This window comes from Phoenix dactylifera, chromosome 8, assembly GCF_009389715.1.
Source record: "Phoenix dactylifera cultivar Barhee BC4 chromosome 8, palm_55x_up_171113_PBpolish2nd_filt_p, whole genome shotgun sequence".
Classification (NCBI taxonomy): Eukaryota; Viridiplantae; Streptophyta; class Magnoliopsida; order Arecales; family Arecaceae; genus Phoenix; species Phoenix dactylifera.
Window position 1 is genome coordinate 18,463,969 of NC_052399.1, and position 25,570 is coordinate 18,489,538.

General features: G+C 42.1%; 2 protein-coding genes across 2 annotated transcripts; both read left to right on the top strand.

Moving 5' to 3' along the window:
- The first annotated feature begins 4,692 nt into the window (after positions 1–4,692).
- LOC103703039 (transcription factor SPEECHLESS) lies at positions 4,693–7,720 on the top strand. The gene is made up of 3 exons (XM_008785737.3): positions 4,693–5,436; positions 5,614–6,129; positions 7,374–7,720. Exons 1-3 carry the CDS (start codon positions 5,002–5,004, stop codon positions 7,437–7,439), a joined length of 1,017 nt encoding a protein of 338 aa, XP_008783959.1. The 5' UTR covers positions 4,693–5,001; the 3' UTR covers positions 7,440–7,720.
- A 14,145-nt stretch (positions 7,721–21,865) lies between these two features.
- On the top strand, positions 21,866–25,016 carry LOC103702948 (putative anthocyanidin reductase). The gene is made up of 5 exons (XM_008785602.4): positions 21,866–22,154; positions 22,242–22,411; positions 23,918–24,127; positions 24,222–24,604; positions 24,695–25,016. Exons 1-5 carry the CDS (start codon positions 21,935–21,937, stop codon positions 24,837–24,839), a joined length of 1,128 nt encoding a protein of 375 aa, XP_008783824.2. The 5' UTR covers positions 21,866–21,934; the 3' UTR covers positions 24,840–25,016.
- The last annotated feature ends 554 nt before the right edge of the window (positions 25,017–25,570 follow it).

Genomic DNA, 25,570 nt, shown 5'->3' on the forward strand with positions numbered 1-25,570 from the left:
AAAAGCTAACCAAAAAAATATTATATTGATCTTTTGCTTCTATATAAGGTTTTAAAATTTACTCAATGCATAATTAATATAAAACTAAATACACATATGTGTCGATTCTTACGTGCCTCTCTCATTTAAAATTCAGCATCCTTCTAGGTCAAATATCCAAATTTATTCAATTCCAATCACCAACACCATAATCAGCTGGTGGTCAGTCCTAATTAATTTGTAGAGCAACAAAATTAGACAAATATGGGTTTCATCCTCCTAAAGCGCTCAACGGTGTTGTAACAATGCAAAACCTCATCTATAAAAACTAACCAAAAAGTATTATATTGGTCTCTTAGTTTTATATAAGTTTCTAAAATTTACTCGATACATAGCAGATATGGGACTAAATACATATATGTATGGATCCTCGCATACTCCTATTTTAATTTGGACTCCTCCTATGTCAAGGATCCAAATCCATTCAAATCCAATCATAAATAGAATAATTAGCCGGCGGTCAGCTCTAATTAATTTGTGGTGCAATATCTCCTAGTCAATATAGGCTATAGACTAGATCTACTCGATATTCATTTACACTAACTCAAGACTTCATCCATAAAAGTTAGTCAAAAGATATTATATACGTTTCTTAACCCAGTATAAGTTCCAAAAGATTTATGCAAAACATAGCCAATATGAAAATAAATACATACCTGCACGAGTTCTTACACGAGATAAGCATTTTAACCTGCATCTGTAGGTGGTAAAAATAATTCAAAATATTGTGATGGCACATAAAGTTGTAACCCCACAAATCTTGTCAACTTACAATTATTACAATGCAACCAAGTAAATCACGGCTAAGCCTCCAACATTTTGTTCTGCTTCTCATTCTTATCATTAATTAATGGATGGAAAAGTCTAACCACTCACTGTTTAAGTTTTTTTTTTTCTGGTTTTAAATAAACATCATCATTCTTGAAATTGTTATTCTGTTGAAAGTCCTGCTATCTGTTCAGTTGAGTACTTTTCTAGAAATAATTATTACTAGATATAACTCTAATTTTATCTAAGGGGAGAAAAGTTTGGGATAAAAATTAGAACAGGTCGGGATAAAAATTAGAATAGGTCCTGAATCTATGCTAAGTAATTTAGACTTTATTAACAAGACACAAGAAAAGCAAGCAGTTCGTTGCATGATGGCAGCAAGTTTAAGAAGTAGAAGCATCAGTATGGCAATGGCCATGTAATTTGGGTGACTCAATATTTAAATGACCGGCCCACCCAAAAAGATTCGGTGTAATTCCAATGTGAAAGGTTTCTCTAAAAAAATTCTAATGCGAGAGGCCTTTAGCCACCAAATATTAGTGCTGCATATGGGTGGGGTCAACCTGTGACCTGACCTGACCCAACCTACATAAGATCCGACCCAATCTAAATTTTAGGATCCGTAGGGTTGGATCGGGTTCTAAATTTGGATCTGTTCTATTTTTTGGATCAGGTCGGATTCACCCAATTTTGATCCGAATCCGGACCCGACCCATTTTTTTGGTCAGTTTCTTACTATTATATGGTAGAACTTTAAATATAAAAATACATAAACTCGGATCCGACTCGGACCCGACCCGACCCGAATGATCTGTTGGGTCAAAATTTGTAGGCATTGACCCAATTCGACCTGCCCTAATTTTCAATCGGATCAGGTCCAGATCCAAAATTAGGACTCGAACAAGAAACCAGATCGGATCGGGGTCACTCAGGACCCGATCCGATCCGATCCATTTGTAGCCTTACCAAATATTGTTAAGGCTTTGGTGCTATGTTGGTGAATAATATATATATAAATGAAACATAATAAAAATATTGTGGAAAAGACAAAGAACAAGATGGAGAGGAAGAGGAAGACAGAGAAATAAGTTTAAAATTCCAAGTCCAGACAAACATTTCACAATAATCTATTCTCATATTACTACATCGGAAGAGGCTATGTTCAGGCTCTTTATAGGGAGAATATGAAAATTCTTATAATGAAGCAAAAACATTAATAATGATCACAGATCATATGGCTTTGAAAACCTAAAATCAAAAACACTAGATGCAAATATATTCCAAAGACCAAATAGTGATTCAAAACTGTCGAAATAAAACCCGCAAGACCACTGATGAGGTCAAGGAAGGTCGGGCTCCGGCCTGCACGTCCAGCACTACGGAGAAATTTCTCGCCCTCCGACCTCGCCGTTGATGAGGTCAAGGGAGATCGGGCTTCGGCCCACGCGTCCAGCGCTACGGAGGAATTTCTTGCCCTCCGACCTCACCATTTATGAGGTCAAGGGAGATCGGTCTCCGGCCCGCGCGTCCAACGCTACGGGGGGATCTGCCGCCCTCTGACCTCGTCCCCACCAGTCTCAGACAGCGGAGGCGACTACTTCTCCTCAGAGGTATTGTCCGCTTTGAAAGGGGTTTCATAGTCTCTTTTTTTTTTGCTGAAAAAAAGGGGTAGAGAGAGGAAGGAACAAGCCCACCCCCACGTAGCAGCCCCCACTGGGCCTCCGCCCCGCCAGGAGAATGTTCGATGCGGGCAGAAATGGCCGTGTGTTGGATACCCCGACCGATTTTACTCATGCCTTCTCCAGCTCGAGTCCCACGTGTGAGTACGTCACACCTGGCACCACCCCGGCTACTGGCAGTCCAAGAGCGGTCCTATACCTCATGTCCAAGCAGTGGCCGAAGCTACATTTTAATCGTTGCTGCAGCGATTCGAACTTCGGACCATGAGGTTAGAATCCCCACCCAGTACCACTAGGCTACCACCTTGGTGGCTTTCATAGTCTCTTCCCAACGCATGATTTTGCCCCACAAAAAATGCCTATGAAGAGAAAGGGATAGTCCCCCTCCATTTAAGGAACAAACCTCTCTGCTATCTAGTCGATGTGGGACTAAGTTCAGATTCTTTATTCCCACAACAACCACATTATGATCAAGTCTAGCATCAACAACAACATCATATTTTTGGATATTTACAGCATTTCCTCAAATTGCCATGGCTTCCTCTTCCAATCCTAATCTTGTCCAATATTTCAAATATTCAAAAGCTTACTCAAGAACGAACTTGGTCGTAACTTTCTTTCCATTTCCAGAAATGTTTTTGCATAATGATTTTGCGGGGGCTTTATATCCCAATTTCAAGACCTTGCATCAATTATGCTAAACAAGCTGTACAGATTGCAGTATAACATGGTTGTGACAATGCCTTATAAGTATGGCCTTAATAGCCATACAACAATTATATCTTGAACTTCATGAGTCAATATAAGATTATGACAGATTTTAATGTGGCTAAAAATTTCGAAGAACACTTCTCTATGATTTCATATTGTTGTATTGTAATGGTCATTATTTAGCATTACAGCATCATATAATAGCTAATTGTAGCATGATAATAATGAGGCGATAGTGTACGTTGGGCATCCCTCCTAAGGAGATGTGGCCCATGTATTATCGGGCGCCAAAGTTGAATGGCGAGGCCTATCATTAAAGACTGGAATTAAAATATTCCCTTAGCACAAAAGGATGAGAACTAGGATTTTTATTCATGGTGTGCAGTGAGAATCCTAAGGCATCCCTTCTATTCTCTGTAGAGAGACTTCTTCCTGTAGAGGAAGCCATAGTAGCCAACAAACTGGAATTAAAAGATGTTAGTAGATTGGCCAACATCAAACCACATGTCCATATCTGTAATTCTCAGTATCTCTGAATATAAGATCTTGGATGGGTTTTGAGTGCTCTATCTAGTAAACCTAGTTACGCATGAGTTATGAGCCAGATTTACCCTGATATAAATTATAGCTTAAAACTTGAACCAAAAATACTAATTAGAAAATATTGTTTAGATTCTATGATTCTGCACTATAAATCTCTTAGCGCTATGAATTAATGTGAGACTACTACATGTTTACAACAGGTCGTTATTAATTCAACGACAAAGTTATGCTGTAAAACCTTCCTTGTCCATCAGATAGATACTTTGCGGTTTTTTTTAAATATTGGTTTGTAAAAATAATTTAAAATTATTTGAACGGTGATTTTGTTAAATAATGGTGGTCGTGACAATTGTACTTGGATTGATAAAAGATATATGTTCACGAGGTTCTATACCTGTAGATCAACAGCGGACATGGAACGTCACCTATATGAAAGCTACCCAGTAAATTATAATGATATGTAAAACCGAAAGTTGTCAAAGTTTATTATTTAAGATCTAAAGAGAAGTATGAACCGGGTGATCGGGTAGTGATACAACCCTCCTCTCCTAGATGGAAGTCTAAATTATTTAAAATCTCTTATATATATATATATTTGTAACGTTACAAGGTAACAGGAAGCCATTATCTTGGCCGTCGCATCATCCATGCAACGGAGCACCCAAAGAGGCCGATTTTACCGTCGCCATGCGCTTGTCAAACTGTCAAAACTTGGCCTGCCCTCTTCGGTGTTGCCTTTTTGATCCTTCCAGTAGCCGGAAATGCAGAACCTGTACGGTGCCGGGAACTCCCAATTTAAATCGCCATGCAGAGCGTCCAAAAATTTAAGAAAAATTAAAACCCGCACCCCTAGTGGCATTGCCGTGGTTCCCCTCCACTTGTCAGCCGACATTTCTCTATATTACCTCTCTCCTCCCTCCTTCCCCGTTCCTTCCAACGGTCCATTTTGATTCCTTCTCTCTTCTTTCCTCCTTCCTCCTCCCTTTCCACTTGTTCTCATTTCTATTCTCTCTTTCTACAGAATGCAATGCATAGTTATTGGTGTAGCGACTGAAGGAGGAGGTAGAGCCATATAACTTAATTGGGAGTTATTCTGGAATCCATTCTTATCATTGTCCATGTACCCACCTTCATGAGTTCTTAGGTTTCTTTCATTTGCACGCGAGAGTTTGGCCATATTCAACCAAAACCATTCCAAACGAGGAGGTTTTCCGACTGGGTCCGATATTACGTCCGTAGTGATCAATTAGCCGGCGACATGGGAGACGGCCTATCTGAACTTTTCGAGGACACAGAGTTCGGGCACACCAGCTTCACCGGGGCCACCTCCCCGGAGGACCTCTTTAAAATCCTGGAGAGCTTGGAGGATGATACTAAGGAGGTTCCTCCCTTCAACCCATTTGAAGAGCTTGTCTTCAGCCCGAGAGGTGGTGACGATTCTACGACGAGGCTAGTGTCTCAAGGTTCGGCTTCGTCTAGCATTAGGCCTCATGAGATCGATGAGGGTGATGAGGAGACTAACCGTGCTCGAAAGAAGCTAAAGTCCTCCACACTGGTTGCTTCGGTCGATGCGGCCGCCCAAGACGGGCAGCACAAGATGTCACACATCACGGTGGAGCGCAACCGGAGGAAGCAAATGAACGAGCACTTATCGGTACTCCGATCATTGATGCCATGCTTCTATGTGAAGAGGGTAAGATACTGTCAAGCCCTTCTTTTAGACCTCTTATTATCCTATATTTTCCGAAAGTTTTCCATGATGCTTTTGCACCCGCATGGCGCCGTTTAAGTATGATGGTTTAGGCGTTTGCTTGTCTGGGACAATCATTTTACTGCTCTCCTCTCGCTTATATTTGTTGTTTTAACTCAGGGGGATCAAGCTTCCATCATAGGAGGAGTCGTTGATTACATCAAGGAGTTACAACAAGTCCTGCAGTCCCTGGAGGCCAAGAAGCAGAGGAAAGTCTACAGTGAGGTTCTCAGCCCCAGACCAGTTTCCAGCCCTAGGACGACACCACTGAGCCCGAGGCCTCCGCCTCTGAGTCCAAGAAAGGGTTTGCCCATAAGTCCAAGAACTCCTCAGCCAGGCAGCCCTTACAAGCCAAGATTGCAGCAAAGCTATCGCTCCCCGACCTTGGTTCCATCTCATGAATCCTCCCCCTCCATTGAGAACAACGTCAACGAGCTCGCGGCCAACTCCAAATCCCCGGTTGCGGATGTGGAGGTGAAGTTCTCGGGTCCCAACGTCCTCCTGAAGACTCTGTCGCATCGCATCCCTGGCCAGGCTCTGAAGATAATCACCGCTCTTGAGGGCCTTTCTCTCGAGATACTCCATGCGAGCCTCAGCACCATTGATGACACCATGCTCAACTCATTCACCATCAAGGTATCTACACCCCCTCAACCCCCCATGTTTCCTTTATATCTTCTTGGAAACTTATATCTAGACCTGTTCACTGAAGAACCTGGCCACTTAGATTTTGCTTCTTATTGGACCCCCACGAGCTAGCTGGTTCCAATACATATATCTTCTTAGCACCAAACAAGGCGTGTAGATACATAAGAGATACAGGTATGTAGTTACGAGGAATCTGCAACAGAGTCAAAGCTGTTCAATATGCTTACGCTTATGCCGGATGCCGCTCATGCAACTTGGAACCACTATTGCTTTCCGGGTTCTCTTTTAAGGGAAAAAAAGGCTGCTATATATTTAACATAAATTTGCCCGTAAAGGTTTTACATCTACTGAAGTTTAAATACTAGAGGCACTCGGACCATGTTTATTTTATGTATCAAAAAAAGAAGAAAGAGGATCGAATAAAAAAGACACAGGGAAGAAGACAAAAACTAGGTTAGATTGAGTAGCCGCATGTGGCCAAGAGGATCCTACAAAATCTATCTTTTAGGGTGATATGGCTAACGCGTAGGCCTGTTAAAATTACACGATGAACCTGTCGGTATTTAATGATACATTAAAGTTGAAAGAACAAAATTTGATGGTTTTACTTACTCTTTACTGTACATCTTCTCTCGTCTTAATAAACACTGGGGGCAGCCGCTGGCTACCTCCATTCACATCAAAAATACTTGCATTTCACTGTTTGGTTCAGAATATCATTGATGGTCTTAACTTTCTGGGCAGCTTTTCTTGTTTGAAAATAGTCTTTAGATATAGACGCTTCCCTTCTTCCACCTTAGCATCGGTTTTTTTGGGATGCCATGGTGTTATATTCTGGATCCATGTATTCTCCACTTAAGAAAGAGATTAAAAACCCTCAATCCTTAATGAAGGATAGCTTAGAACATTGTTTACATCAAATAAATAGACTGACAAGCCAGATAGGTCTGAGAGATCAACCCCTTCCAGATAACAAACTAATGCAGTTGGAGAACATCTTTTGCCGGAGGAAGTGTATTGGATTAGGCTTACAAGTGAAACTTTGGTTATGAATTTGCTTGAAAAAAGAGAACTATTACAATCCGGCATTCAATTTCATGGCAATCTTGGAATCTATTCTATTAGCTACTTAATTATGGTTGACTGCCAGTAAATGGTTGTTAATAAGCTTCTTGTATTTTTGCTGATATATGCACGTCTAGTTATATTTTTAATATTTTCCCTTGCAACAGATTGGAATTGAGTGCGAACTTAGTGCAGAGGAATTAGCACAGCAAATTCTGCAAACATTCTCGTAAATCTATCCAACGCAACATCAACCCTAATCCTAACATCTGGCTCAGCTCTCTCGGACAGCAAAATCTCAGTAGCAAAGAAAACGTGGAAGGCACCGAGAATAATCAAGTCCATCTAGTTAGAGCATGACTCAGACGTAGCCTGTTGTTGTAATCCATGTAACTTTCGTTTACTTTTTATGTGTGGTTTCTTCACTTTTCTACCTCATGCTCTTGCTTGTTGCTGTAATTTCATTTAATTTTCTTCATTCATGTTAATGGAGAAGCTCCATATTATGGTAAAATTTAGACCATTTGTGTAATTTCATTTATGCTAAGGGTTAACCTACGAGCTAGAGGACTCTTGCGTTAATAACTAAAAAGATAAATAGTTCTTAATTTATTTTTTTTAGACGAATAGTTCATAATTTTTTCTATTTTTCGCTTACGTTTGTTTCCCTTCATAGCACGAACATTCTCTAATGTCTGCTTGCTTCCCAAAAATAAAAAAAAGAATTGCAGGTGAAGACTTATCCTGTGCCATAGCATGCAAATTAACCATCTTTAAACGACTATCCAATAAAATATTTAAACCCTGTACCATAGCGTGTAGCTTGAGTTGGGTTGTGTGTGGACAAGCGGGCCGAGGTTGCATTGGTCCTTAGGTTTTGCAGCACTGTGCACACCACGTTTCCTTAAGTTGTTGCTGATATGAGAGATTTGACGCAGTTGGTGAATGAGAAATAAAACTTAAATAGTTAGAGAATTGAATAAATTACAAAAACCATTTTAAGATTTATGTTTATTATACATATATTCAATAGTGATGCCGGACCAACTTAAATGGAGGCAGGAGAAGAGGGGAAGAGAAGGAGGAAGAAGAAGAGAAGAAGGAGAAGGGAGGAGAAGAGAAGAAGAGGAAACGTGGAGAAAAGTAGTCTTTTAATTCTGCATTAAAACCCTAATCAGCTTACAAGTTCCCTTTAAATAGGGCCCCATAAGAACAATTAAAATAAACCCCTTACATAAAATAATTCCCCACAAATAAGCCCTAAAATGAAAATAAGCCCAGAATAAAATAAACCACAAATAAATCCCTAAACACAAATAAACCCAGAAATAACAATAAGCAAATATGCAAATAAAATGGGGACCTAGCTGATATCCCCATCAACTCCTCCCGGGTGAGAAAAACTCGACCCCGTCGAGTGTAAATCGGGGCGACTGTCGTACTGCTCCAGAAGATCCGGGTCAAGGCGCTGCAACTCAGCTCGCGAAATCCACGACACATCTGATTCGGGTCGACCTTTCTACCGAACAAGGTAACGTTGGTAGCTTCCTCTCCTGGTAGATATAACCTGCTCATCTAATATATGTTCTATGTGTTCTCTGCGTGCATGAAACTGTGGAGGTGGAGGCTCACTAGCAGGTGCTAGAGCAGGGTGATCAACAACAGTGGATGTATCAACAAAAGGATCAGAAGGAATGAATGTTGATTTCTTGTATGGGACTAAATCTTCAATATTAAATGTCGCACTAATCCCATAGTCTTCAGGAAGATCTACAACATACGCATTCGAACTGATTTTCTTTAAAACTTTGAACAGTCCCGCACTACGAGATTGCAACTTTTTGAACATTTCCGAAGGTTGTCGTTCAGGTCTAATTCTTACCATGACATGATCGCCTACATTCAATTCTTTATAACGTCTGTGCAAATCAGCAAGAGATTTATATTTTAAATTATTAGAGTGAATATGTTTGCTGATCTCCTGATGCAATGAATGCAAGTGTGAAGCAAATGATTGTGCAGACTCAGAGACTCTATGTTGATGAGACATGGGAATCAAGTCTATGGGCTGCCTAGGTTTATATTCATTCACCACTTCGAAAGGACTCACGCCTAAGGACCTATTGACCGAACTATTATATGCAAACTCGGCGGTCGGTAACACTAAATCCCAGGTCCTAGTATAGGCCGATGAAAATTTTAATTTAGTGCCAATCATGTGTCCAAAAATTTTCCTAAAGGAACTCACGAATCTAACATCTCTATCAGACATAATAGGTGTTGGAAGGTCAGGAGGTCTAACGACTTCATTGAAATAAAGTTTGGCAACTCTAGAATTGTTAGAAGTCCTAGGACATAGGAGAAAAGGCGCCATATCCGAAAAATGGTCCACAACCATAAATATGGAATCGTGCTTGATATAGGTACGAGGAAGTCCCAACACGAAGTCCATATTGACATCTTGCCATGAGACCGTGGCACTAGACATAAAATCTAAGAGGTCGTTCAGCCTAGGGATGGGAAAACGATACTTAACCGTAATTTTATTGGAGGTGTGGAGTGTGGGTATAGCACAGGGGCTCAAACTCTCATGAATATACCCTCGAGTGAGGAGTTTGTCAACTTTACATTTCAGTTCGGTGTGGTCGTTTGGGTTGAGCCTATGATGGAGAAGAGTTGGTACGGATGCTCCAGGAATGAGGTCAATGACGTGCTGGAGGTCACGCATCGGAGGAAGTATATCTGGAAGATCCTGAGAGAAAACAGAGTGAAACTCCTCCAACAGGGAAACTACTGCGGGTGGGTGCTCAGGATTCGACTCCACATTGATAACTCTAGCCACAAGGTTAAACACAGGTGATTGGCTGTCGATATCTTTCATTACCTCGTTCGAAGTAATGATGTGAAGTGATTTATCTTTCCGTAGGGTAGCACTCTTTTTTGTAGAGGCGGGCTCTCGGGGAGGCAATGAGTTCAGTACAATTTTCCGACCCTGGAACATAAAGCTACACGAATTCGAACGTCCATGAAGTGTGACGTCCCTATCGTATAACCAAGGTCTCCCTAAAATGACTTGACCTACGTCCATCGGAAGGCAGTCGCACCAGATCTCGTCTTTATAAGATAGGAATTGAATCGGTACAAGGCATCTTTCCGACACCGAGATGGATGTCTTATCTACCCAGGCTACCTTATATGGGTTGGGATGAGGGGTAGATTTCAGGCCGAGGCGGGAAACAACTCCAGATGCAATGGCGTTGATGCAACTCCCGCTATCAAATAGGATTTTGCATGTTTTATCATTGATCTTAAGAAACGTGTAAAATATGGAGGTTCTACGCCAATCTTGTTCGGTCTTGGTTTGAGCTAGAGTATACCGAACCACATAAAGCCTAGGATTTTGGTCATTCCGATCAGTGGGCTCATTTTGGGATTTAGACTGGATAAACTCTAACCCGGTCTGTTCGTCTCCAAAGTCTTCTACAAAATCCTTGATGTTTGGTTCATAGACTTCTTCGACACATTCAGTCTCCTGGGTTCCTACTTCAAGTTCAGTCATTAGATAGGTCTTGGCATTACATTGGGACGCGATGTGGCCAAATTTTTGGCACCTGAAACATTGGGTTTGGCTTCTAGAACGAGGATTGGGACCTAGTATGCCCTTTTCTTTATCATTTGAAGAGTTCTGGACAGGTATCGGGGATGTCCGAATCGGTGCTTGGCTAGGGCCGGGCTGGTTAGAAGGATTGGGAAGCTGCCTGGGTTGTGGGAGGTAGTTTTGATTAGGTCGGGCTCCTGGGGCCATGGGTCGAGGGTCGGTACGCCTCACTACAGAGGCTTGTAAGAAACTATCTACATCTTGAGCCAACTGGTATGCTTGGCTAAGGGTGGTAATCTCTCGGAGGATTAATTCTTTCTGAATCTCCTCGCGGAGTCCTGCCCGGAACCTAGAAAGAGTAACAGTCTCCTCTTCGATTACACCGCACCTCATGTGAAACTCTTCAAATCGTGCAATGTAATCGGCAACGGTTAAAGTCCCTTGAGTTAGTTTCTGCCACCTATTCATAAGGCGTTATCGGTAAGAGAATGGCAGATACTTTTCATTCAGTTTTTCTTTCATATCCTCCCAGGTGGTGATACGAGGAAGCCTTTGGGTCTCACGCATATGTTCAACGTTATGCCAGTACCAGTGAGCTTGCCCAATAAGCTTCATTTTAGCAAACCGTACTTTTCTATCATCAGTCATGTCGTACCACTCAAAATAATTATCCATGGCTGCTCTCCAATCAAGGTACACGCTCGGCTCTAATTGACCAGCAAATGTGGGGGCTTCTACTCGCACGGTACGAAGTAGTCGCTCGTCAAGATCGCGCTGGTGATCAGAATGATGTTGGTTCCTAGGGGGATGGGGAAAAGCTGCCGGCGGTGTGGTCAAACCAAACTCGGGGTAAGCTGCGATTGGGGATGATGGTTCCGGAGTCCTAAGGTGTTGTATTTGAGCACGGATCTCACGTTTGAATTCGTCGTTATCAGCTCGTATTGCGGCTAATTGTTCCAGAATATCTTGTATGACTCTGGGGTCCATGGTGGATGAAGGGGTCTGAGAGTCAGTGAGGAGGTACTCTCTACCACTACGGGTGGGCATACAGGAGCTACTCTAATTGGTGATATGATATGCAATACTACTAATGAACCCTAATTGTCCAAAGGTAATGCAGGACAACCTACTGATGCAACCCACTAATGCAACCTACTATGAATTCGGAAATCAGCAACTTTTCACAAAAATAACTTAAAATTAAATGTTACTAATTTGTACTTTGGTTATTTCAGAATTAAAGTAGAAAATTAGTCACTATAAGAAGTTAGGTTGCAAACACGTTTTACAGTCATTCAAAGTCTGAAAGTAATCTGATCTATGGATGTTGATGATGTCCTGACACTAAGGTGTACTAATCTAATATTTAGATTTAATTGGTAGGTAGGATGGGTGTGGTGGAAAATGTCTAGGTTTTGCAGTTTGACAAGAAAATAAGTTTCAAAATAGGGCTGTCATGCAAGAGAACTAGAACATATTTAGATAAGCAAGCCCAAAGGAGAAAGAACCTATTACCTGTGGTGAATGCAGTTGACCAGAATCGTCTGCTCGTGGAGTCTCGAACACGAAGTTGGCGCCGGGCAGAGCTAGCTAGAGCTGTGGACCTAGATCTACAGCACAAGGGCTCCTGGGCTTCTGAAATGGACTGAAGAAGACTCTGGATCGGGCCTGAAACAGGGCCTACGGCCAAGTGGCCTTGGGCCGCACTACAGGCCAAGCTTGTTTTGAGACCGCCTGGACCTGGGCCACACTCAAGGGAGCTTGGCGCGCGGGCCGGGTGATGGAACTGGGCTTGCGGCCTGCTGAACACGAAATGGGGGTCAGGCTGGCCGAGCTCGAGTGGGGTCTGATGGCACCGACTCGGCTAGGAGAGAGGGAAAGCGGAGGGGGAGGCGTGCAGTGATGGCGTGCGGCAGCGGAGCCGCAGTGGCGAGGATGGCGGCAACTCCGGTGTCGGTGGACGAAGGTTGGTGGAGGCGGAGCCCGGCGGAGGTGGCACGGCTCGGCAACGGCGGCGGCGACTCGGCGATGGTCGCTGTGGCTGACCGTGAGAGGGAGGCGACCGAGGGGGTGGTGGTGGCAATCAGGCGATCACGGGAGCGGCGGGGACGGCGACGGCGAGGCGGCGCGGCTCGGTTGACGGAGGAGAACACGGGACTCGGGCGATGGCGGATCTCGGCGGCGGCAAGAGGCGGCACGGGCGGAGACGGCGAAGACGGAGCGAGGCCGGCGGAGACGGCGAAGGCAGAACGAGGCCGAACGGCACGGTCACAGGGGCGGCGCGGTTCGGTTGACGGAGGGGAAGGCGTCGGCAGCAGAGACGGCACGGCGGGGCGGCGGCAATGGTGTCGGCGGCGGAAACCCTAGGGTTCCGTTCGACAGAAACAGAGGTAAGTTTTTTTTTTTTTTTTTTGGAAACCCGGGCAGGTCACGGGATCCTACGGGATTTTTTTTTTTTTTTTTTTTTGCTTGTTGGACCCGGGTCACCGGGTTGTAGGTAACGGGTTTAGGACTTACCCGTTACCTGATTTCTTCTTCAACCTCCCGATCGATTCGGGAGGGCGAACCGGTCGCTTCGGCGGCTGCGGCGGAACGCCTGAACAGAGGGGCTATGGCGTTCGCGGTCGCCGATCCGTGGTCGGCGGTGACAGGCGGCGGCTTCTTCCGACGATCGGTCACAGGACCGACGGTGGCAGAACCGTGGAAGTCGTGGCACGGTGGGTGTCCGTGGGGCGCGATGACCTCCGGCGGCGAACCAGCGGCACGGCGGCGTCGTGAAGGGAGACGGCGGTGGGTGTGGGCACAGAGACAGGGACGGCCAACCAGGAAGGGGCTGTTCTCTTCTCTTTTTTTTTTTTTTTTGTCTCTGGTGAAAACCGATAGAGGTGAGGGGGGGCTGGTGAAAACCGAGAGAGAAAGGAAGAGAGGAAACACTGGACCGTGGCTTTGGCAGCAGGGGCAAAGCCGACCTGGCTCTGATACCAAGTGGATGTCGGACCAACTTAAATGGAGGCAGGAGAAGAGGGGAAGAGAAGGAGGAAGAAGAAGAGAAGAAGGAGAAGGGAGGAGAAGAGAAGAAGAGGAAACGTGGGGAAAAGAAGTCTTTTAATTCTGCATTAAAACCCTAATCAGCTTACAAGTTCCCTTTAAATAGGGCCCCATAAGAACAATTAAAATAAACCCCTTACATAAAATAATTCCCCACAAATAAGCCCTAAAATGAAAATAAGCCCAGAATAAAATAAACCACAAATAAATCCCTAAACACAAATAAACCCAGAAATAACAATAAGCAAATATGCAAATAAAATGGGGACCTAGCTGATGTCCCCATCAAATAGCTTATAAAATTTATACTTACATGCATCTAATTAAAATAACAGTATCAGTAGGATGAGAAAGAGGATGCATTTTTTTTTATGTTATTGAATGGTCGTTATATTATTTAATTTTTTTTCCTATTGTTGTATTTAGATTTTATTTAAAATTTAATGGTTTGACTAATATTGTATTAAATTATAGATTAGAATATTAGATAAAAATAAATTAAAGAAGATAAAATTTTAGCTAGATAATTATGATGGCCCTCGTAGCTCGTAAGCCAGATTTTTTTTTTTTTTTTTTCCTAAAGTCGTAAGCCAGATTATTGAAGTGAAGATGTCATTTTGGCGCACCAAAACCCACAATTGCAGGTCCCACCGGGGCGCGATGAATAAGAGGATGGACATCGTGTGGTCTGCATTAACCCGAAGTTTTGGACCCTTGCCAGCTTTTGTGTGGATGACACATTTAGCTAGATTGACTCTGAATGCAACCCATACAAATCTAAATTTAAGCCCGAATCGCGCACCTTAATCTCGCTTGGGTCCGCATTCCGCAACTTGTTAAACGCTCTTCACGTCGTTAATCCGAACTGCTAAAGTAAGAAATTGCCGCCAAGCCTGTCGAAGAAACGGAAAACCCGCAATCTCGATCATCCCCGTCGCGAAGAGAGAGGGGGGCTCCGGAAAGGGCTAAGGTGACAGCCGAGGAGTTTGTTTCCTAGTCCATAATTCTCGTGCTGCCGCCCAATCTCCGGCGATCTCCACATTGGTGTTGGCCTCGTCGTCCTCTCCCTCAGTAGTGAAATTGAAAAAGGACGGCGGCAAAAAATATGTGTGAGAATCAGTACGGACGTGTATTTAGTCCTATATCGATTATTCGTTTGGTAAATTTTAGGTTTTTATACATGATTAAGAAACTCAAATAATACTTTTTGGCTAGCTATTTTGGGTGAGGTTCTGAGTTGTTATAAATGGAATCAGAGTGGATCCAGCACATAACTTATGTGGACTAGGAGATATTGCAGCACGGATCCATTGAGACTGACTACAAGCCGATCGTGGTGTTTGTGATTAGATTTAAATTAATTTAAATTCTTAGAACGGAGGGAGTATATGAGGACTCGTGCGGGCGTGTGTTTAGTCCCACATCGGTTATTCGCTGGATAGTTATTGGGTACTTATACATGATCAAGGAACTAAAATAATATGTTCCGGCTAGCCATTTTGGGTGAGATTCTGGGTTGTTACAGTTGGAAATTCAGAGACGGTCGAAAAAAGGAACAGTGGGATCGAAGAGCACTTTTTTTTTTTCTACCTCCATTTTTACCATATTTCAGAGAGAGGACCAGAATATCTAGGCGTGCAACTTTTGCACCACATAATCTTCGTAGATAGCTGCAATACCATCTATCTCAAAAATAGGCTGCTTTTCTTTATCACCGCAACGCACCATATTAATAATATTTTATTGTATTTAGGAATGAATAAGAGCCACTCATCTCTGAAATAGCCAACAATCATACACTATTCTATGGTGCAAAAATTATACTGCAAATAATCCAAACTCATTAAAGAACCAAAATTTTATCCTGTGCACTTTTGTATTGCAGAGTATTGTACGGTTCTGGATAGCCATCATATCATATATTTGGGAGACGGACGGCTGTTGCTTAGGCCCATTCTAGGCATAGGCCGTTTTTCTCTAAAATTAATGTGACGGTGGATATCAGGGCGGGATCATAAGCGTGTATTTTTCTTTTCTTTTTTTTTTTCTTTCCATATGTGATGATTTGACAGATTTGGTGGTCCACGGTATCCGCCCTGCCAATATAACCACTCTCTTCTTGAATAAACATATTCCACTCATTTTGATTTAGTTTTGCAAATTAGAGTTAGAACAGAAATATACCTTTCCGAATTAGGAGTATAGTTATTAATTTTATGAATAATAATAAAATTAGTTAAGATTGAAACTTGGTTATTTATATTAAAATGTAATAATAGAAAAAGCCTAGATAGTGCCAATCTATTTATAACGATGCAAATGGGCCAGCCTGCTAGGTAAATATCGGCTTGGTATTTGGACTGGCTCTATGAGAACTTTCTCAAAGTCATAGCTTAGGCCTGGGACCATTTCAATCGCGTTCCTATGGACCATAATACTCCATCCGATCAAGTGGCAGGCCTTTCACACATCACACAGCCTTTCTTTCAGGCATGGCGCCCTCACTGCACTGGCTCCTCTATTCCCCATAACTCCACCAACAACGATGGCATTGTAAATTTGGCCTTTTCGGCTAGCTGGTGTTTGTTGGTAGCCACAAGATGCATACCTCCGGATAATGAAAGACTTAAATTCAAACTTACACTGTCTCGATCAAAATCATTGAGGCTACGTTTCTTTGAAGGGATAAGTTTTGAAGACATATCGATATGGTATTCCTTTGAATGAGTCTTCTTTCGGTGTTTGGATGGGGGGATGAGTTTGGAGAACAAATCCGCGCATCGGAGGAGATAAAGTTTCTCTATGTTGTGACAAAACACTATTTCGCCAAAATCGATTAACAGAATTTTTTGATGTAAAGAGAGGCAAAAAGGAGCTACCCGGCTTTTATTAAAAAATAATTATGTTTGCAATAAAGATGAGTTATATTGTCAAAGAAGGAGAGGAAAGAAGGAGAGGAACATATGCAAAAAAAAAAAAAAAAAAAAAAAAGCTAAATGACTCCAAACCAAGTGTCTGATAATTAGGACAGAAACCGTTGATCATCGTAAAAAGAAGCAGTGGATGAAAGAATTCATCCAGACCTAAAATTTCAGGTCTGGAAGTTTCAAGCAATTTTATAAAAAATTTCAAGCTAACACTTTTTTGTTGTACCATTTTTTTTTGAATATGAAGAGCTTTGTTTTGTTAATCTCAGAAGGCTAAGCTGATGTACCTTTTTTTCACATCCAATTAACAGAATTATCCTTTCTGTTTTTTTTTTTTTTTCCACCCATCCCAGTGAGGCCATCTTTTTGAGTGTTTGGTACGGTATCTCCCGATTCGAAGGATACCCTCCCCTTATCCTCTCCACCAAACGCTATCTTAAATGGGACCGATCATTATTTCCATGCAGAATCAGCCAGAAATATATTGATGTTGAATGACGTGATAGAAGGCAAAACTCTTCTGGACAAGCAAGAATTCTTGCGTGCAGACAACAGTAGGCAAGCGGCAATTGGCTTGCGAGGTTCCATTGACAAAGCCAAAAAAAATCATATCTAATGGTGTGGTGTTTTAACTCCACTATATATCCACGCATCATTTTCGCAGCGACAGGTGAGGACATCATCACACCATCTTTTATATTTTTTTTCCTGTTTAAAGATAAAATATTCTGAAAGTCTTAAATAATTATGATATAAATTCTAACCATTATCATCATACTATATCATTAATAATAATAATAATAATAATAATAATAATAATAATAATAATAATAGCGATGACGATAAAAATGATGATGATAATAATAATAAATAATAATAATAAATTAAAATAAGTAAATTGATGTCATTGTGATGCAGCCTCCCAACAGCTTCCATATCGTATATGTAAAGTTATTGCATACCCTTTCATGGGAATGCATCTAGGAGGCACACGTTAGTATTTAGTCGGTCCATGAATTCTAGATGCGAAGGACTTAAGATTGGTATCTCTAATTTGCTGAGTATCAGATAATTAGTCGGCATCAATTCTTTGAATATGAGTTCCATAAAAAAAAAAAAATCTTTGAATATAAGATGCAATAGATAAAGTTTGTAATTAATTCTGTCATACATTATTACCACATAGGATAAGTATCTTTCTTTTTTCAGCTAGCGGATCTCAATCATTGCTGTTGGTTTCCTTGTTTAACCGAGAAGTCTCAATGAGTTACAAAAAAAAAGAAGTCTCAACGGATGCGTCCTCCTCTTCTAGATTTGGCTTTGGAGCACCATATATGATAAGGGATAATTATTGGCTTACATATGTAAACCAAGGCATCTTCATTGTTATCCTCTTGTTTAATAATCAAAGCATCTTGTTTTACTTACCATGCATGGACAAAATTATGGAGATAAGTTATTGTTCTCTTCAAGAAAATGCTAAACAACCCAAACCAATTACCAGTCCATTCCAATCTAAAGGGAATCTTGACATGTCATCCACTGATGGCATGCCCATTTGAATTGCACTGACCCCCTATTAATTAATATACCAACTCCCTCATGCCAGGTTGGATTAGGGACCATCTTAATTAGTTATTACACCGAGGCACGTAGCAACCATTTTAACAAGTTTTTTATATTTGAGCTCTGCGGCAGTACCTTTATGTCGACGGAATGACAATCTACTGCGATCTTGTAGTCTCGTCTACTTGATTTTAGCTAGCTACAGATCAATATACGTGAGGAGCAGCTTTCGTTGAGTTGGAAAAGATGTACACCAACTTGCTAAGGAAGTTGGGTGATATATGTTAGTATATGGATCGGTTGGTGTGTGTGCATCAAGGAGAATTAGAAACGCTTCTCTTGTATATGGAAAAAATAAGTTACAAGAAAAGCAAAATCAATAATCGGTATTGATGCCCCTGAAATCCGGCCCGACCTCAACATCGAGCATGTTGCAAGGCTGGAGAGCTAGCTAGGTCGCCCGTTCAGGTCAGCATGATTGGCTTGGGGTCATTGCTGGTCTCCAAGCCACATTAGAAGAGTTGGGTAGTGATGGTCACGCTCGGTCTGGTACTTCTGAGCCCGATGCGATTTGAAATAGAAAATATAGAAATTCATTTGCTAAAGAGTGTTTAGTCGAGAATCTTTCAATACCCAAGTCAGATGCTAATCTCAAGGAACATAGGAGATTTAAGACAACGAGGTGGCAACATGGCGGTAGGATTGAAAAGAATTTATCTGGAGGGCCCTCGAGTGGGCTTTATAAAGGCAAGAGAAAGCGCCTATCTCCAAGCAAATCGAGCATGTGCATTAGCTATTATACTAACAGCCCACACATCTCGCACGAGATTCATGCCCGCGCGTTTTGCTCCTGTGGTTAGTTCGCATGTTGCACACGTAAAAAAAATGTTTGTGATCGTGGACTGAACTATCACCGGTTAGAGAAGAGTTTGAAATAAAAGACTCTCTCTACACCTTTCTGGTCGGCTATGTGGTGGCTTTCAATGGCCGGTCTATGGCCACATGGCTAGCTCCTCTTGGTCGGCTTGCTACACCAGTTGTGGTCGATTCTAAGGCATATGAGATATCCATATAAAAAATAATTAGACTTTAGCTGGCTCTAATCTTTCCCTAATTTTTTTAATAGAAGAGATTGTAAATTTATCCTTTTTTTCTTTTTATTTCATAAGCTATCTCACGCATGTCAAAATTGGATGGATACGGGTGCCACAAGGCCCGTCAAATGCTCGAAGGTTTTTATCTCGTGAGATGGGGACTACTTCGTCCATGCGGTATGTGAACTATTCCTCATCTTTTTGGGCTCAATGATTTTTTTTTGGATACAACAGACAAATCATACAATCGTGGTATGAATATATCCAAGTAAATCAGAAAATAAAATATCACAAAGCACAGTCAGGATAAATGACATTGTGGTCCACAAAACCTCTTTAGAATTCTCCGCTACATGTGCCTGACTGTGAAGGATGTGCACTCCCTCGTGCTCCTCCTGATATCATGCAGGAGAGGCTGAGGGATCACCGTCTCTACCTGGCTCTAGATCCATCCGACCACTGTAGCTGAGTCATCCTTAATTGTAATGAGATCAGCTCTCAGAATCCACCTAGCATAGGTGATACCTGCCCGAGCCGCTCTTGAATATTCCACCCCAAGGATCGAGATATCAAAGACAGTAATTCCGCTAGCTGCCAGCAGCCTCGAATCCGGGCCTCAGATCACAAAGCTAGCTTCTTCTCTGCTGTCACTATCGGTCACACCACCATTAAAGTTGACCTTGAGGAAGTTGGAGGGTGGGGGCTCCTAGATAAATATAACTAACGGAGTTGCTGCAAGAGCGGAGTAGGAGTCCCAAATGTCCCGAGCTGTCACAGTCACTCAAATAAAGGCTGAGTGAGTGAACTCAATCATCTGAGTCATAGCCCTCTTCAACACAAACCTCGCCGACTGTCTGCTACCTTCAAAGATGTAGGCGTTCTTGGCCAGACAGATATGGCGAGCAATATAAGTGGCTCGGATGCCCCAATGTCAAGACAACTCTCTACTAATATTGCCTTGCAGGAACTCGAGGAAGGTCAGAACTAACATTACTGACCGGAGTTAATCCGAGGGCTAGTTGGTGAGTCTCTACACATGCAAAGCCTTCTAGCATCAAAAAACTACATCATGAATAGTCTAAACCTCCACGTCATAGAAAAGGTAGGTTGGGGGGATGTTCATCCCCTGGTCTCTCAACACACCCTTGGTAGGGAGGCGATCCCAAGCCATTTTCTAGATGAAAAAGCTAATTCTAGGATGAACTCCGAGCCTCTATATCCATGCACCATCTAATATTCGGGGCGCCTCACCCCTATGTAGGTCATATAGATCCCTTGCTTTCACTTTTGGGCTATAGGAGGACCTTTAGACTCTCACGTCAAGCCATCAAGGATGCCATGTGAGGGAATTGCATCGGATAGCACCCTTTCAGCCAGCTGGTCCTCGAAGAGATAGTCCACCAGCTAAGTGTTCCACCCCCTTTTCCCAAGCTGAAGTAGATCACAGATTCTCAAACTTGTCGTAGTGCTTGTGCAGACCATGGTCAGCCACTGCCTTAAGGGAAGGTCGAAGAACCAAGCATCTTTCATCATGTCCACTGATCGGCCATCCCCAATCAACTACTTGATGCTGGAGGAGACCTCCGAGGCATGGGCACAAACTTCTCTCCAGCAACTAAGACCTATAGTCCCGACTTGTCCCTCATCATTGAACTCCAAAGAGGGCAACCAATAGTGGATGAAAGAAATCCACCGATGTGCCGCTGTTGATCACCAATGAATGGTGCACGTATCCAGCCAGAAATCTGCTTATCCACGTATTGTGGAATCCACTCGGTTCAGCATTACTGGCCAGCATGCCAGATTGCGTAGTTTTTTTTTCTTTTTGAATTGGCTTCTCACTGCACACGATGATTAGAAAGCCCAGAACTATCACAAGATAAAATATGATCTAATGCCTGCATCACACGATCAGAAAGACCTCAGAATACAAATCCAGAATGGTGGGCTGCATAGGAGGCGACCTAGTCCGCAGCACTGTTTGCCTTCCGAAATACATGCGAAACTCGAAGTAAATCTAACTCCTCCCTCATGCTCCAGAAGTCTCGAAGTAGTGGGTGCAAGTATGACCTAGCCTGTTGGCAATGGATCCAGCCCACCACTGTGGTCGAGTCATCCTCTAGGAATATCCGACGGGCATCCAGGTGTACTCTAATATATACAAGACCCTTCCATGCCGCATGCAACTCCGCCACATGAATGGATCGATCAAATGTGTGCCGACCTCCGGCCACAATCAGTCTGGAGTCGTGGTCTCTGATCATAAAACCCACGCTACATCTGCTACCGCCTTCCGATACGCTGCCATCGAAATTCACCTTGAGAGAACCAGAGGATGGGGGCTCCCAGAGTACCATCGATATCATCGTATACCTATACAGTGGAGGAGCCAAAGAGGAGCCCCAAGTATTTCTGTCATCTCCAGGTGAAGGTTGCGTAGTTGATTACACTTATAAAACAAAGAAGAAAGCGATCCGTGAGAGAACCTGGGTTCAATGTACCCGAAAAAACAACAAAGTGAGAACATAGGGCCCCATGTCGCTTGGGCTACAACTTGCCAAAAAGCAGACTTAGAGAGGTGCGGTGGGGGTTCCATCTTGATGATGAGGGCTAGCGAGGTTTGCGTTGTGGGAGCTTCCGGCTATCTTGGTTCCTGGCTTGTGAAGAAGCTTCTCGAGAAAGGCCATGCCGTTCATGCTACCTTGAGGAACTCAGGCGATCTCTCTTGTCCATTCTCCTCTTCAATTCTCTTCGCCTAGAACTCATCATAAATTTGCTAATTTGGCCTTTGAGATACGGCAGGAGATGAATCCAAGACGAGGCTTCTGAAGAGCCTCCCGGGGGCGGACACCCGGCTGCTTCTCTTCGAAGCCGATCTCTTCGAGCCCCACTCGTTCGAGGCGCCCATCCAAGGGTGTCAGTTCGTCTTCCTCCTTGCCGCGCCTGCGCCACTCAACGCCAACTTCTCTCAGGTCAGTGAACTTTTCTTCTCTTTTGTGGGATTGGGACCGGATTTGGATAATAAATTTGGGTTCGGATTTAGCAAAAATATAGAATTCTTTCAGGCATCAAACTATATATATTTCGAGCAGTAAATCAAACTAAAAGTATTTACACTTTGAAACTTTATCAATAAAATATTTTGGTATATTTTTTAAAAAAAATTAAATCATGAACGATAAGCATTTGATTGTTAGTCATACAACAAAGATTAACAGAGATTTTAAAAGATACATTTGGTTCAAGGTCGATACAAACTCTTATGACTTATCTCTATTCTTTCTGCTCGGTTCCGTTAGAGGATAAAGTATCATATGTTAAAATTTAGAAATTGAAAAGTATACAAATAAAACTAATACTATTTAATTGGGCCGGCTTGAGTTGGGTCTGAAAATGTTAAACAGATGCGTGATCTGAAATTTTCAATAGGTTTGATTTGGTTTGTATCCAACCGACTCATTGACGGATCAGGATTAGGTCCAAATCAGGATTGGGTTTGGTCCGAGTGCGGAAACAAGTTTGCATGTGCGCGCGGATTATGTATAGGAGACGCGGCCCTTATTAAGCCCAAAAATGCCGAAGGGAAAAAAATAAAAAAAAAGTTGTACCCAGTGTTATGACCTTCCTGCACCAAACGAGTTGGTTCCAACAAACCCTAATTGAGTTCAGATTTAAGATTTAAATCTTCATCTAGTTTGTCAACCAAGTGATTGGTGATTGCTGAGTAGTCATGGGTCAAAATGACTAGTTGGATCTCTTCGGGTATAATCAGATTCTGTGTGCTGCCACAAGATCCACTGTTAGACTAGCTCAAATTCATTTTCGTTGCACTCGAAGGCGAATCTATAACTTGGAGAATGGGGTCCAAAATCATTTGCTTCATAACTTGGAGAATGAGGTCCAAAATCATTTGCTTTATAACTTGGAGAATGAGTGCCAGCCCATCATCCGGAACGAACACCAATTCAATCTAAGTAATAGCAGTAGAAAAAAAACATAGAAGAAAAAAAAATTATTCAGAAGAAAATAAAAGCTGGAACAATAAATTGGGCTCCTCTCACAAAGAAGCCTCACACATACAAACATCTTGCTATAAGTTACTACTACTATTTATCGGACAAGAATCCTAATACGAAATAAATTCCTCTATTAAATTCCTCTAATAGATGAGGTTCCAAATCACGCGAGGACAGTCCTTCTTTCTCATTTAAATTTTGATATCAATTTTATCCTTGAAACTAAACTTTGATAATCACTAAAAGACAAAAATACTAATTCTAGGTAGGGTAGGATAACTAAGTAGAATAAAACTAGAAACAAAATTTTAGTATCAATGAGCAACAATTCTCAACATAACCTTCACAATCTTTTTTCAAAAAAAAAAAAAAAGAGAGAGAGAAACAACAACAGCAACAATCTAATTGTAAACTTAGAGATCGAAGCATGATCTTACTCTGATAATATTTGCAAAATTGAAGCAAGATATTGTCAAAGCCACATTAGCTGCAGTCCCGAACATCTTGCGGTTGTGCGAATTATCCGGGACGGTGAAGCGAATCATCTTCACCGGTTCTGTCACAGCTGCATCGCCATTGAAGGAAGACGGCACCGGTTATGAAGATTTCATCGACGAAACTTGTTGGACACCTCTCAATCTCTCATTTGCTCTCTTTGAAGATGCTGTGAAGGTCAGGCTCTTGCTAGCGATTCTATCACTTGCCATTCTGATGCTAAATTTCTGTAGGCCTAACTTTGCTGCTTTCATGGTGTTCATGCATGCAGTCTTACACATGTCTGAAGACGCTCTCGGAGAAAGAACTGTTGAGCTACAACGGCAGAGAAGGGAAGGGAGAATTAGAGGTGGTCAGCCTAACTTGTGGCCTGGTTGGAGGAGATACAATTCTTCCCTATGTACCATTGAGTGTACGAGACATTGTGTCCCCACTCACCGGAGACAAGGTGACTCAAGGACATCTCAAGTTCCTACAGGCGTTGCTGGGCTCAGTGCCTTTGGTGCACATCGAAGATGTTTGTGAAGCCCATGCTTTCTGCATGGAGAAACCTTCGATGACCGGCAGGTTTCTCTTGGCATGCGCATACCCATCGATGCAAGAAATTGTGGACTACTACGCCACGAAGTACCCTGAGCTTGAAGTGCTTAAGGAGTAAGTGAAGACTGCACTGCCTTGCTTTCTAGTCATGGAGAACCTTTTTCCTACGGGTATGACAAATGCGGTTTTGGTTTCTGATTTCAGAGTGGAGGGGGAAGGACAAAGCATCCAGAGCAGGGCAAGAAAGCTGGTCGACATGGGCTTCAAGTATGGGTTTGGTGTGGAGCAGATATTAGATGACAGTGTTCGATGTGCCAAGAGGCTCGGGGAACCGAACCTGGTAGTCTAGCTGATGATGATGGTTAACTGCAGAGGTTTATGAATTTTTAGAATTTGGTAATCCTGCACTGCAGTAAATGTTAAATGAAATAAAGATGTATCCGCTTGTTGCGCACCATTGCTATTTTTTGTTTTTGTTTTTCCTCAAAGCTATAAAATCCTACATGCGTGGAGATTCTTGCTGGTATTGTAAGTTGATAAATCCCCGATTTCAAAACCTTCGAGGATTTTTTTTTTCCTGGATTGAAAGGGAGGTAAGATGAGCCACCCATACATCTTCCCTTAAATCAGAGAGAAATTACATCAGAAAGATGTATAAAGAAAGATTACAAAGTTCTGGAGATAGAGGAGAATTACGATAGAAAAATTCTAACCTTCCAAAGAGACAGCAGCAGCAGCTCGACACTAAATATGGAGGATTAGGCTCCGTTTGGGGAGCTGTTGGCAGTAAAACTTTTGGAAATGAAATTTTTGGAAGTAAAGATGTCTGAAGTAGAGCTTTTGTAAAAAATTGTTTGCTGTTTATTAACTATATTTTTAAAGTGTTGTGCCACTTTAACGTGTGTTTGGTAAACAAAATAATAAATTATTTTTGGTATGGCAAAATCATCATAAAAAATATTGCATAGTATTATACAACAAACGTAATAAAATATAATATATATTAATATATAAATATATAATATATTATATTATTATTATGATATAGTAATATAATATTATGTACTATAATATAATAAT

Excerpts from the sequence above, each read along its gene's own strand:
- LOC103703039 (XM_008785737.3), top strand. The coding sequence starts at position 5,002 with ATGGGAGACGGCCTATCTGAACTTTTCGAGGACACAGAGTTCGGGCAC. Across the intron at positions 5,437-5,613 it reads CATGCTTCTATGTGAAGAGG|GGGGATCAAGCTTCCATCAT; the intron begins GTAAGATACTGT and ends GTTTTAACTCAG. Across the intron at positions 6,130-7,373 it reads TCAACTCATTCACCATCAAG|ATTGGAATTGAGTGCGAACT; the intron begins GTATCTACACCC and ends CCCTTGCAACAG.
- LOC103702948 (XM_008785602.4), top strand. The coding sequence starts at position 21,935 with ATGTACCCGAAAAAACAACAAAGTGAGAACATAGGGCCCCATGTCGCT. Across the intron at positions 22,155-22,241 it reads TGCTACCTTGAGGAACTCAG|GAGATGAATCCAAGACGAGG; the intron begins GCGATCTCTCTT and ends GAGATACGGCAG. Across the intron at positions 24,128-24,221 it reads TCTTTGAAGATGCTGTGAAG|TCTTACACATGTCTGAAGAC; the intron begins GTCAGGCTCTTG and ends TCATGCATGCAG.